Source organism: Scyliorhinus canicula, chromosome 16, assembly GCF_902713615.1.
Source record: "Scyliorhinus canicula chromosome 16, sScyCan1.1, whole genome shotgun sequence".
Lineage (NCBI taxonomy): Eukaryota > Metazoa > Chordata > Chondrichthyes > Carcharhiniformes > Scyliorhinidae > Scyliorhinus > Scyliorhinus canicula.
Genome location: NC_052161.1, coordinates 104730903 through 104743302, shown reverse-complemented (window position 1 = coordinate 104743302; position 12400 = coordinate 104730903). Strand labels below are relative to the sequence as shown.

General features: G+C 48.2%; 1 protein-coding gene across 4 annotated transcripts in view; it reads left to right on the top strand.

Annotated features, from left to right (window-relative positions):
• The first annotated feature begins 1050 nt into the window (after positions 1-1050).
• The window catches only part of ajap1 (adherens junctions associated protein 1), a 316483-nt gene continuing 305133 nt past the window's right edge, over positions 1051-12400 (top strand). Inside the window, exon 1 of one of the 4 annotated variants that reach the window (XM_038821840.1) lies at positions 1051-1215. Coding sequence is in view for 2 of the 4 variants with exons in the window: in XM_038821838.1 (XP_038677766.1) it covers positions 2086-2123 (38 nt within the window). In the remaining 2 variants the exon portion in view is untranslated. Of the gene's footprint in view, positions 1216-1686; positions 2162-2903; positions 2980-12400 lie in introns of those variants that run through there. The other 3 variants (XM_038821838.1, XM_038821839.1, XM_038821841.1) reach the window with 3 other exon arrangements.

Genomic DNA, 12400 nt, shown 5'->3' with positions numbered 1-12400 from the left:
CCTCTCCAACACCCCCTCCTCTCCAACACTCCCTCCTCTCCAACACCCCCTCCTCTCCAACACCTCCCCTCCTCTCCTTCACACCCCCCTCCTCTCCAACACCCCCCTCCTCTCCAACACACCCCCTCCTATCCAACACCCCCTCCTCTCCAACACCCCCCTCCTCTCCAACACCCCCTCCTCCTCTCCAACAACCCCCCCTCCTCTCCAACACCCCCCTCCTCTCCAACACCCCCTCCTCCTCCCCAACACCCCCTCCTCCTATCCAACACACCCCTCCTCTCCAACACCCCCCTCCTCTCCAACATCCCCCCTCCTCTCACAACACCATCCCCTCCTCTCCATCACCCCCTCCTCTCCAACACCCCCCTCCTCCTCTCCAACACCCCCCTTCTCCAACACCCCCCTCCTCCTCTCCAACTCCCCACTCCTCCCCAACACCTCCCCTCCTCTCCAACACCCCCCTCCTCTCCAACACCCCTCCCTCCTCTCCAACACCCCCTCCTCTCCAACACCCCCCTCCTCTCCAACACCCCCTCCTCTCCAACACCCCCCTCCTCTCCAACACCCCCTCCTCTCCAACACCCCCTCCTCTCCAACACTCACTCCCCTCCTTTCCAACACTCACTCCCCTCCTTTCCAACACTCACTCACTCCCCTCCTTTCCAACACTCACTCACTCCCCTCCTTTCCAACACTCCCCACACCCACCCTCAACTCCACTGTTCAATTATGGGTTAATCATCAGATTACTGGGGAAGGCAAACAGAGTTTAAGGACATCCGCTTGGCACTTGTGATTTAGCAAGAGAGAGGGAACACAAAATAAAACCCCTTGCAATGGAATGAAGTTTGCAGCTGGGGCGATGGGAAGGGTTAATGTTGTTTGCACCGTCTGGATCTTTGCCTTCGGTCTGACAACTAGTATTTTCCTTTCTCCGCTGGTGCGGGGAGAGTTGAGATGAATGGGCATCGGCGCCTCTCTCTCTCTCTTCTCTTATGATCCAGCAGTCATTGTTACCCACCGCCGCGGATTCCATCACTCCTAATATCTAAGCATTTCACGATTCCTATCTTTCAGTCCAACCGACAGCGATCAACAACAACAGGAAAAAAAAACAGGGACCATTTCTGCAAATCACAGGCACAGTTATGTTCAACAGTTCCAACAGTGGGGACGTGTAGAGAGAGAGAGGGAGAGGCAGAGCTGGTACAGGTAACCCTGGTGAATGATGTTCTGTGTACTGTACTTTGTAATCGTTTTGGGAGATTGCCTGGTTATGGTGGGGGGGGGGGGGGGGGGAGATTGCAATGCAAATACTAAGTTTGAGAATGAGATGTAATCGGTGCAAGGTGAGGTTGTGGAGTTTCTGCGTAGCTCCTAACCCAGCGGGCGCTGGGTTTAGCTTGTGGTGTGGGCTCTTCTCTCCGGCGGTGTTATACAGCGGTAGAGGGGGGTCAGTGGTGAGCAGATCAGAAGTTGAAAGTAGTTTGGCGAGCAATAGGTTAATGGGGACGATGATGGCGCTGAGCATTAATCCGGTGTATGTGTGTGTGTGTGTATGGGTTGACACTTTGGCTTTTTTTTAATGAAGGGGGGGGGGGGGGGTTGGTGGGTGGGCTCAACTGACGTCAGCTGGAGCCAGACAAGGCTCTTCCCTCAGTCCCTGGATTGCTCATCCTCACATTGAGAGGCTCTGTGAGCAGAGCATGCTGTCTGGAACCTGATCCAAAACATTACCAGCTCACTTCTCCCTCGCCCTGATCTCTCTCCTCCTCCTCCTCCTCTCCAGCTCTCCCCCTCTCTCTCTCTCACCCTCTCTCGCCGGTGTGGACAGACTCCATCCAGGGTTGGAGGAGGAGGAGCGGGGAGGAGGGGGAGGAAGGGAGGTGTGGGGGTGGGGGGGAATCCTCCACCACTCTCAAGCAATGGGCAGACCAGCAACAGCGTTTGGGGGATTATTGCTTTCAGAATGACTCTGCTACGAGGCTTTTGACATGGGATCTTACTGTTCTTTGGAACTGTGCGGGACAAACATGGGCTCTGCCTCTTTGCGTTGCAAAGACTCGGCTATGTGAGAAGGGGATGCTAACGGTGTTCACCATGTTGCTAAAGCGCTTGTGGTAAGATCGCGTTTGATGAATCCACTTACAACTTGGAGGTTTGGTTGTTTTTTTATTGCTTGCACCTTGTAAAGATTTTTCTGTTGATCTTTGAGAGAGTGTGGGGGTGGGGGGGGGGGGGAGGGAAACTGTACTAATGAATTCATTGATCTGATTTATTTGTTGGAATACTAGAGAAAGTAGTTGGGGGCTTGGGAGGAAACGGGAGGAAAGGACAGCCACATTGCTGTCATATCCACTGGGCAGCGCTAGACATCCACACACACACAGACACACAGACAGAACGGGGCATATTCAGCACCACGTACCTTGAACAGCTCCGACATGAGGCAGCCAACTTCAGCACCTTTCGCGGGCAGGCAAGGCTCCCCAATCCAGAGATTGGCAATGCGAAAGAAAAGGGGTCATAAATAATTTAAAATCAAAGGTAACACGACCGTACCAGAGAGGGGATCTTTTCCATAATAGCACTGCGTTTACCTGTCTGATGTGAGATTGCATTAACATAGTGGGCACCGTTTTATTTCCATAAGGACTGAGTGAAAACAGATGTTAAATAAATGCACGAGTTGTTTACATTTCGTATTATGGCCGAATATCCATGACATAAACGCCTCTAGATTCACATTTGCATGCCCGCCTAATGCTGAGCTATGCAGTTATGTATCCGCACATTTCTATTATATTAACAGACGAAAACGCAACACTTTATATAATTAAAGTATTTATATGCCTACAGTAGTCATTTATGGTGGATATGAGGAGCTATGCCATAAAAAATATGGAAACCTGCTCAAGTTTCATTGAAAACGCAGCAACATACTTCACAAAATAGCGATGAACTCCAATGAATCAGGTCAGTTTAAAATACCAAATGTAATTACTGAAGTATTTAAAGTGACCCGATTAATGCGACGCCCTCTAAATGGGAAAGAGGGTGAATATAGGCAGGTGAACTGTGAGGAACGTTATTAACTGTATCTTTAAAAAAAACATTGAATAACACTGAAAGGGAGATAAATTATAAATGATTGCAATAAGATGCTAAACACAAACTAAACTCAGCGACACAGTAGCCGTCATTGGGTAACTAGCGGGAAATCAGTCCATCAGTATTTTTATGGAAGGTTTTTAAAAAAAAAATATGTTTTCATTATTTTTATAGGTAGCCACTGGCCCCTGGTTTGAAAAGTTTTCTCTTTTTTTGCATAGCTCCCCTTCACATCCCCCCCCCCCCCCCCCCCCCCGCCCCACCTCCAAGCTGGAAATTGATCCAAGTGTGTCTCGTTATCTGAAGCTATGATCAGGGGTTGCGAACAGGGGTAGGGGAAAGCAGCAGGATTGCCAAGTGGGAGTTCTATGCAGATCAGAGGCGAATGAAAGGAGCTTTAAGAATAATGAGCTGTTCCAGCGAGTGACACATCACCGAGCATGCCAACACTCTGCCAGCAAGAGAGAGAATCATCTCGTTTCAGAGCATGGCAAAGCTAGCAAAAAAAAAAACTAAAACATCTGCAACCTCTGTTTCTAATCGGGTATATAGATCTATATATTATATGTATGAACGGTACACTCTGATCCTGTATACACTCACAGTTCCACTATAAATATCTATCAGGGCATATGTGTGTTGCTTGTATACATGGGCACATTAACATAGGAAAGAACAACATGATATTCATTTGTAATCTATTCAGAATGTGGAGTAATGTGCTCAGAATTAGCTTCTCTAATGCCACTACGTTAAAACTTGCCAGATAGGATGGGAGTTCAGCATTTAAACGTGCTCGTTAATATCTCAGCAGTGACATCTTGTTGCCTAATGTCTGGACATAGTGCATTTTCTTTCTAGTCTCTCCATTCCATGGGAACACTGACACTTATTCAGGTATGATTGCACCTCTCTCTTGTACCCATCCGTCCAGTACTGTGGAGATCCTAGGCTATTTGACTGTGGAAGGACTTGCAGCCGAGTCTGATCTTGCTCTTGATTAATAGCCATACACATCCACTTTCCAGTAGAGGTCAGTGCATGGTAATCAAGAGTGGGAAATCTGGTGGATGCACTCTTTCCTTGGCCCGAGGTCAGCGGTGACAACTAAACTGCTGCATACTTGAGATTAGCTAACCCATATTGGGAATTGAGCCTCTGTGTCTCTGTATGGTGTTGCATCATATAAAGTATTGCTTTTACCTGTTAGAGCATCAGAGGAGCCAGACAAATTTGTTTTTGTTCTGGAAAGAATGTAGCTTTTAATATAAGACATGTGTTGATGGGGATACAGGGACTTATATATATTTATCCATGTTGTCTCTCTCAGTTGTTTCCTTTCCATGGCTGCACATCTGTGTGTGTGTATATATATATATATATACATATATATATATTAGTATGCATTACTGGCCAAAGCTAATATTGGCAGACACTACATTTAATTTTGGAGCATTAGCATGTGTTGCAGTGAAGTAAAGTTGTTTTTGAATTACCTTTGCTACAGATGTAGAATAAGTGTGTTGGCCATGTCAATACTGCTTGGGTATCATTGCAGGATAGAAGACTGGCGTGTTTGAAATGAAATGAAAATGAAAATCGCTTATTGTCACGAGTAGGCTTCAAATGAAGTTACTGTGAAAAGTCCCTAGTCGCCACATTCCGGCGCCTGTTCGGGGAGGCTGTTACGGGAATCGAACCGTGCTGCCAGCTTGCCTTTGTCTGCCTTCAAAGCCAGCGATTAGCCCAGTGAGCTAAACAGCCCCAGTTTGATCAGTTATGTCTCTGTTGGTAGGCTGGGTGGGTGGAGTGATGTGTTGGATGGTATTGCTGTCTCACCTCCCACCCATTGTACAGTTTGGGGGAGGGTGTATACTGGCTGTGTTGATTGGTTTCTCTTTTACATAAGGCATTTAGGAATTGATGGGTGCGGTGCTGTTGATGAAGTCTCCCAGAAAGACGCCAAGGTTTTTCTTTTGTATTTCTAAAATGAATGAATGCAACCATGGTATTTTCAGCCCTTGTGCACCTTGTGTCACAATATCTTTATGGAGTGGGAGTGGGGGAGCCACTTCCACTCAGTAGATATAATGAGGCATTTGTTACACTAATCTTTTACTAGATATGAACTGTATTGAGATTATGATAAATTAAAGTTTGATCAGTTGCTGCACGGATTAATTCTGTTTTTAATTTCAAACTTGCTTCAGGGGAGATTTGATTCAGACACTGAATCTGAACCAACAACCCAAGCAGCTCACAGACATTTGCAGGTGTGCTGGCTGCACCAGGGGTAACCTCTGAAGGAAATGCTCGTCAACAGTTAATATCTTTGCAAATGCAACTTCGCAATAGCACAGATGGTTGTTAAAAGGGCAATTGATCATGTTGCGTACAGTTTTGGCTGAAGTAAGTATCATTACTGGGAGCACTGCTTTAAAATTATTTATTTTTTCACAATTAGTTCCTGCTGCTTTTGTCTTTTCTATTGAAAGAACTCAAGACACAAAACCTAATCAGACATCAGTGCAATTAAATCAAATTGCTGCACTTCAATGGAATGGACAAAGCACCAATTCAGAAGCAGAAATAACCCAGTGTGATATTAGTTAACTATTCATTAATTATTTGTGTGAAATTTCTTTGCCTGCTACAATATGAACATTACTTTAATATGTTACAGGATAAAAAACATAAGAGTGAATTAAGGATGTGAGTTAACTATGGTATTGAAGTTTTGTACTTTAGATTTTTAAATTGTTATTTATCCAGTTATTGCCTTGTAACTCAGGGGCATCATCTATTTTTAATATGTATTATAAGTTATATGTTTGCTCATATTGCCTGTCAAAATTTTCCATTATGCACTTATAAGCTTCATATTAATAATATAAATTTATCCTGTTGGAATTACACTTTTCTACTAGTGCAGGCACCAAAATGCCTCAGTTTCCTAACCTCCAGTGTTACCAGCCTGTACTGATTTAGTTTTGAAGCTAAACAGAATAAATGTGGTAATTGATAGCCTAGCATCAGAAAATGATCATGAAGCCTCCTGGATTGTTCTGCTGGTGACTCTGTTCCACATGATGTAGGTGAACTATATGCCCTCAGGGCAGCAAGAACAATACTCCTGCTGTTCGTATCCCAAGATGGCATTTTTAATAAAGGAAAATGGTGAGCAGACCAGAGTGGGGGGTGAGGAGGGGTGGGGGTGAGAAGGGAGGGGGTGGTAAGGGAGGGGAGGGGGAGCGTTAGGTGACCAAACACATGCTCAAAGGAGGAGAGGAGAGTAAAAAGGCAGCAGTTTAGAGAGGCAGTTCCAGAGAGTTGACCGAGGAGATTGAAGGTATGGGGACCAATTGTGGGCCAAAGGTTAGTGGGATACCTAAGAAGCTGAAGTCAGATAAATAGGATGAGGGGTGGAGGCGGAGGGATGGAGGAAGGGGTGGGGAGAGAGTTGCCAGCTAGGAGAGAGTAATAGAAAGGAGTGAGCACATGGAAGGGTTTAAACAGAAGCTTGAGAATTTCTACTTTGATGTGTTGGGGAACTGGGTGCCAGTTCAGGTCCACAAGGTTAAGTCTGATGAGTGAGTAGTATTTGATATGACAGACTTGATTCTCAGGATCTGAATTCCATCCCTCGGTCTTCTCTTCCCATTCAAATCAGATATTCAAAACCAACAACTCCAGTCATATAACCACCACTATTTGATTGACGCAGTTTTCTCTCCTCATCCATTCAATGTTGAGGTACTGCATCCAGTGTTCACCTATGTTGCCACATCCTGCAACCTCTTTCGACCATGCAGAAGAGGTTTAATTTCAATTAATGGTCGAAAAACAAATGAAGCCTAACTATCAATATGTGCCACCTTCCAAATTGAGAAGCCACTTTCTTAAATATCACCTTGGCACTTTTGATGTTTAAAACATTTGTTAACAATGAATATAAGATTCGGCTTCCGGTGGGGGAAGAGAGCGGTCGCATGTGGAGGAGCTCCTGGAGGGGAACAAAGTTGCGTCCCGCTCCTTGCCGAGAACCTGCAGCCAAGCGCACAAATTCACCCATTTGGGCCCCCCACCTGCAACAAGAGAGTGGGGACGAAGAAAAACCCGGACTCCAAAGCTCATTAGAGCAGGAGAACTGGGTGCTCGGGAGCAGAGCGATTCGGCGACACCCCCCCCCCCCCCCCAACGCACAGCAGCAGAGCGCAGGGCAGGACGAGCGGCGGCCCGAAGCAAAGCGAGGATTGAGCCAGCAGGAACAACCAACATCCCCCGTCCCCTCACCCTGAGCAGGAGAGCGCAGGGTAAGACGAGCGGCAGCTCTGTCCAAGACAGAGACCAAAGCGGGGACCGAGCCAGCAGCAAGGACCGACCACCCCCCCCCCCCCCCCCCTCCCCTGGCGGTGACCACCACGAGGCAGGAACGAAGAGGGACTCCCGGCCAGAAGCCTCTCTCTCTCTCTCTCTCGATCCTGGGTGAGTGAGGGAACAGGAAAAAGACCTTCCCATTTTGCAAAAACCAAACTCTGAAAATAAAACTTTTAAAGAGAGAGAATTTTTTTCACTTTTTATTTCACTTTTTTAAAAAAAATAAACAAATTCTCTTGAAAAGAATTTGATAAAAAATAAGTGGTAAAGGAGAGAAGGGAGGGGAAAAGAAAAAGGGGGACCAAAAAAGGGGAAAAGAAAGGGAAAAATAAGGGAGGGGGAAAAAAAGGGGGAGAAAAATGCCAGAACGGAGCCAAAGCAGAGGGAGAAGGAGCACCAAAAGCAGACGGGCAAGCCCGTTCAGGTGAGCTAATCAGCAGACGAAGCGACGGAACAGAAGGTTCGCCTCTACAAAAACAACTGGACTGACAGGAACATTTTCCCCCTGGGCCAGAGGGGAACCGGAACTGGAAGGCAGCCTTTGTCAAGGTGCTAAGGGAACATCAGCAGGAAAACAAGGCAGAGGTTAGGGCAGACATAGAGGCCGCAGTGCAGGCAGCAATGGTCAAGACCCTGGCGGAGGTGCAGCATGCCCGGGGCAGAGCAGAGGAGAAACTGGAAGCCCAAGAGGCGACCATTAAGGAGCTGGAGAAAGCAGCGACTGACATGAGCGACCGGATCATGGCCCTGGAGAGGGAGGTGGCGAGACTGGGCACAACACAGGGGAGCTGAAGGGCAGAGTGGACGATCAGGAAAACCGCTCGAGAAGGCAAAATGTCAGGATAGTGGGCCTGCCACAGGTGATCGAGGGTAGAAACCCCACGGCATACGTGGCCAAGATGCTGGGCAACTTAGTGGGGAGGAAAACTTTACCCAACCCACCAGAAATGGACAGAGCACACCGGTCGCTGCGCCCGAAGCCCAAGGCAGGGGACCACCCGAGAGCAGTTATAGCTAAACTGCACCGGTACCAAGACAGGGAAACAATCCTGCGCTGGGCCAGGAAAAACAGGACCTGCAAATGGGAAGGACACTTCATTCGAATTTACGAGGACATTGGGGCAGACCTAGCCAGGAGATGGGCCAAATCCAATAGAGTGAAAGCAGCTCTTCACAAGAATGAAGTGCGTTTTGGTATGCTGTACCCAGCAAAACTTTGGGTCACATAGCAAGAAAAAAAATACTTCTTTACAGCCCCCGCTGATGCGAACAAGTTTCTCAAGGAACATGGGCTGGAAAACCAACAGCTAAGGTAGAAATCAGGGGCCCCTGGCAAGGGGCAACAACATGCTGATGGGGGGGGGGGAGGGGGGGGGGGGGTTGTGGGGGGGGAGGGGGGAGGCAATGCCAGGCTCCCCCGCCCCCACCCCCGCCTGGCAGAGAGGTAAGAGCGACAAAGGAACTTTGATCTGCTCTCCACCAGGAAAGCAGTGCATCAACTCCGCCAGGCACGTGGGACCCTATACGAACACGGAGACAAAGCCAGCTGCCTGCTGGCTCACCAGCTGAGAAAGCAGGCAGCCACCATTTAAACAAGCCCGACACAAATTCCACTACCTGGGGATCCAAATTGCATAGCCCATGACTGGAAAGAGATCCACAAATGGAACCTCACCAGTCTGACGGAGGAAGTGAAAAAGGACCGGCAAAGATGGAACACACTCCCACTCTCCCTCGTGGGGAGAGTCCAAATGATCAAAATGAATGTACTGCCCAGGTACCTCTTCCTATTCAGATCCATCCCGATCTACATCCCCAAAGTGTTTTTCAAAGCACTGGACAAACTAATCATGGCGTTCGTATCGTGGGGGGGGGGGGGGGGGGCGGGGGGGAAGAATGCTAGGATCCCAAAGAAGGTCCTACAAAAAACAAAATCCAGAGAGGGGCTAGCCCTCCCAAACCTACAATTCTACCACTGGGCGGCGACGGCTGAGCGAATAAGAGGATGGATCAAGGAGCCAGAAGCCAAGTGGGTGCGCGTGGAAGAGGCCTCCTGCATGGGGACCTCCCTCCGGACCCTCGCCACGGCAGCATTCCCATCCCCACTCAAAAAACACTCCAGCAGCCCGGTGATAGCCCCTCTCCAATCTTGGTACTAATTACGGCAGCAATTCAGCCTGACCAAAATGTCGGACAAAGCTCCCAACTGCAACAACCATAGGTTCACACCAGCACTGACTGACGCCACCTTCAAAAGGTGGGGGCAGGAGGGAGGGACACTGACAGTCAGGGACCTATACACGGACGGCAGGATCGCAACACTCGACGAACTGACAGAGAAATTCCAGCTAGCTAGGGGGAACGAGCTGAGGTATCTACAACTCAAAAACTTCCTATGAAAGGAGACAAGGACGTATCCACAACTGCCACGACAGACATTACTGGAAGAGTTACTGAACACAAGCATACTAGACAAAGGAAACTGTAGCGACATGTATGACCGACTGGTTTAGAGGGCTGACACCGTACTGGACGCAACAAGAAAGAAATGGGAGGAGGACCTGGGGATTGAAATAGGGTAGGGACTCTGGAGTGAAGCATAGGGTCAACACCACCTCCACGTGCACAAGGCTCAGCCCGACGCAGCTGAAAGTGGTACATAGAGCCCACTTAACAAGAACTCGTATGAGTAGTTTCTTCCCAGAGCTGGAGAATAGATATGGACGGTGCCAAGGAGGCCCGGCCAACCACGCCCACATGTTCTGGTCTTGCCCCAGACTTGCGGGGTACTGGACTGCCTTCTTCGAGGTTATGTCCAAAGTGGTGGGAGTGAGGGTGGAACCATGCCTGAAAGTGGCGGTCTTCGGGGTTTCAGACCAGCCAGATCTATTCCTGGGGAGGAGGGCGGATGCCCTTGCCTTTGCCTCCCTGATCGCCCGCCGTAGAATCCTGTTCGGCCGGCGGTCAGCAGCACCGCCCAGAGCTGCAGACTGGCTGTCCGACCTCTCGGATTCTCTCCAAATGGAGAAAACCAAATTCGCCATCTGAGGGTCAGACGACGACTTCCACAGAACCTGGGAGCCATTCACCCTATTGTTCCGGGTCCTGTTTGTGGCCAACAAACAAGCAAAAGAGCAGCCAGGTAGCCAAGAATTAGGGGAAAGTAGCCAAAGCATGAGAGGGAGAGCTCGACCAGGGGAGGGGGTGGGGGGTGGGGACAGCTAAACCTAAGAGGAAAGAAAGGCGAACCACAGGAGAGGGGGGGGGGGGGGAGAGGGAAAGGACAGGGAAAAAGAGAGGAGAACCAGGGAGGTGGGGGTGGGGGGGGGGGGGGGGGTGGGGGGGGGAGGCAGGGAAATGACAGGTGGAAGGAGGGCACGGGATACGATCACAAACTTGGCATCTCCAGGAACAGAGAACAAGGAGAATACAGGAGAAAGACAGGAGGAACAGCTGAAGCGGACGTGAGCGCAAGACGACAACAACAGCGAGTCCGGGAGAAGCAAGTGACAACACCAACACCAAACCCATTTGAGTATTGCCTTCTGTAATTGTTTCTCCGGCACCCAAGACCTCCCCAGTCTCGACCATCTCCCTCCCTCCCCCCCACAAACAGTCGCCTACTTATGTGCTGTAAATAATTTTGCCAGTTGTACAGAGTTGCTGCTGTTGAGCTGGTGCACAATACCCTACCAGTTATTCTATTTTATTTTTTATTTTATTTGTTATTATTACTTTTTTTTTGGTATGTTTGGTGTGCCCTTCTCTTTTATTCATGTGTATATATATATATATTTCTTATCCTGTGTACATAACGGTAAATAAACTTTGTTCAAAAACCCAATAAAAACATTTATTTAAAAAAACCAATGAATATAAAGCTATAGGGGCAGCATGGTAGCATGGTGGTTAGCATAAATGCTTCACAGCTCCAGGGTTCCAGGTTCAATTCCCGGCTGGGTCACTGTCTGTGTGGAGTCTGCATGTCCTCCCCGTGTGTGCGTGGGTTTCCTCTGGGTGCTGCGGTTTCCTCCCACAGTCCAAAGATGTGCGGGTTAGGTGGATTGGCCAGGCTAAATTGCCCGTAGTGTCCTTAAAAGGAAGATTAAGGGGGGGGGGGGGGTTGTTGGGTTACGGGTATAGGGTGGATACGTGGGTTTGAGTAGGGTGATCATTGCTCGGCACAACATCGAGGGCCGAAGGGCCTGTTCTGTGCTGTACTGTTCTATGTTCTATGTTCTAAATCGAATGCGTAGGTTTTGCAAAACCACAACTTTCAGGGAAGACCAATGCCATTAAAAGGCACATGCTCTCACATAAAAACCAGGCAGATAAATCACAAGCTACATATAATATTGAGAAAAACGATGTAAAATTAGTGCTAATATTAACAATAGATAAGAAATTGAGGGCGAGGAATGGGGTTTGGTACTTTGTGCACTTTGGGATTACAGCAATCTTTACTGGTTCCGTGATGTTAATTTTGTACTGAAAGGTACAACATGAAGTAAGTGATAACAGGGGGACACGTTCATGTATGCCCGTTTGCTAAGTGCTCAGTGTAACATTGCCCAAGACAAGAAGGATTTTATGTAGCTAGCTTCTTAAAAATTTAAGGCGGCATACTGAGGCATGATATGGTACTGCCGAGGGTACAGGTGGCAATATCGTGTGCGGATTTGGCCCATTTGCTCCACTTCCTTACTGAATGTGCTGAGGCTATTTTATCCTGTCTCCAAGAGCCAACAAATAAATACAGCTCTCCGAACAGTGTCAGACTGAGTTGAGCCTCTCACCCACCAAAGTTTCTGACTCTGCAGTTTGACCTTTGGCTGAAAATATACCACAGACCTGTGGCTGATTCAGGAAATGCTTCATCAAAAACCTTTATCTGTTCAATTCATGGGTG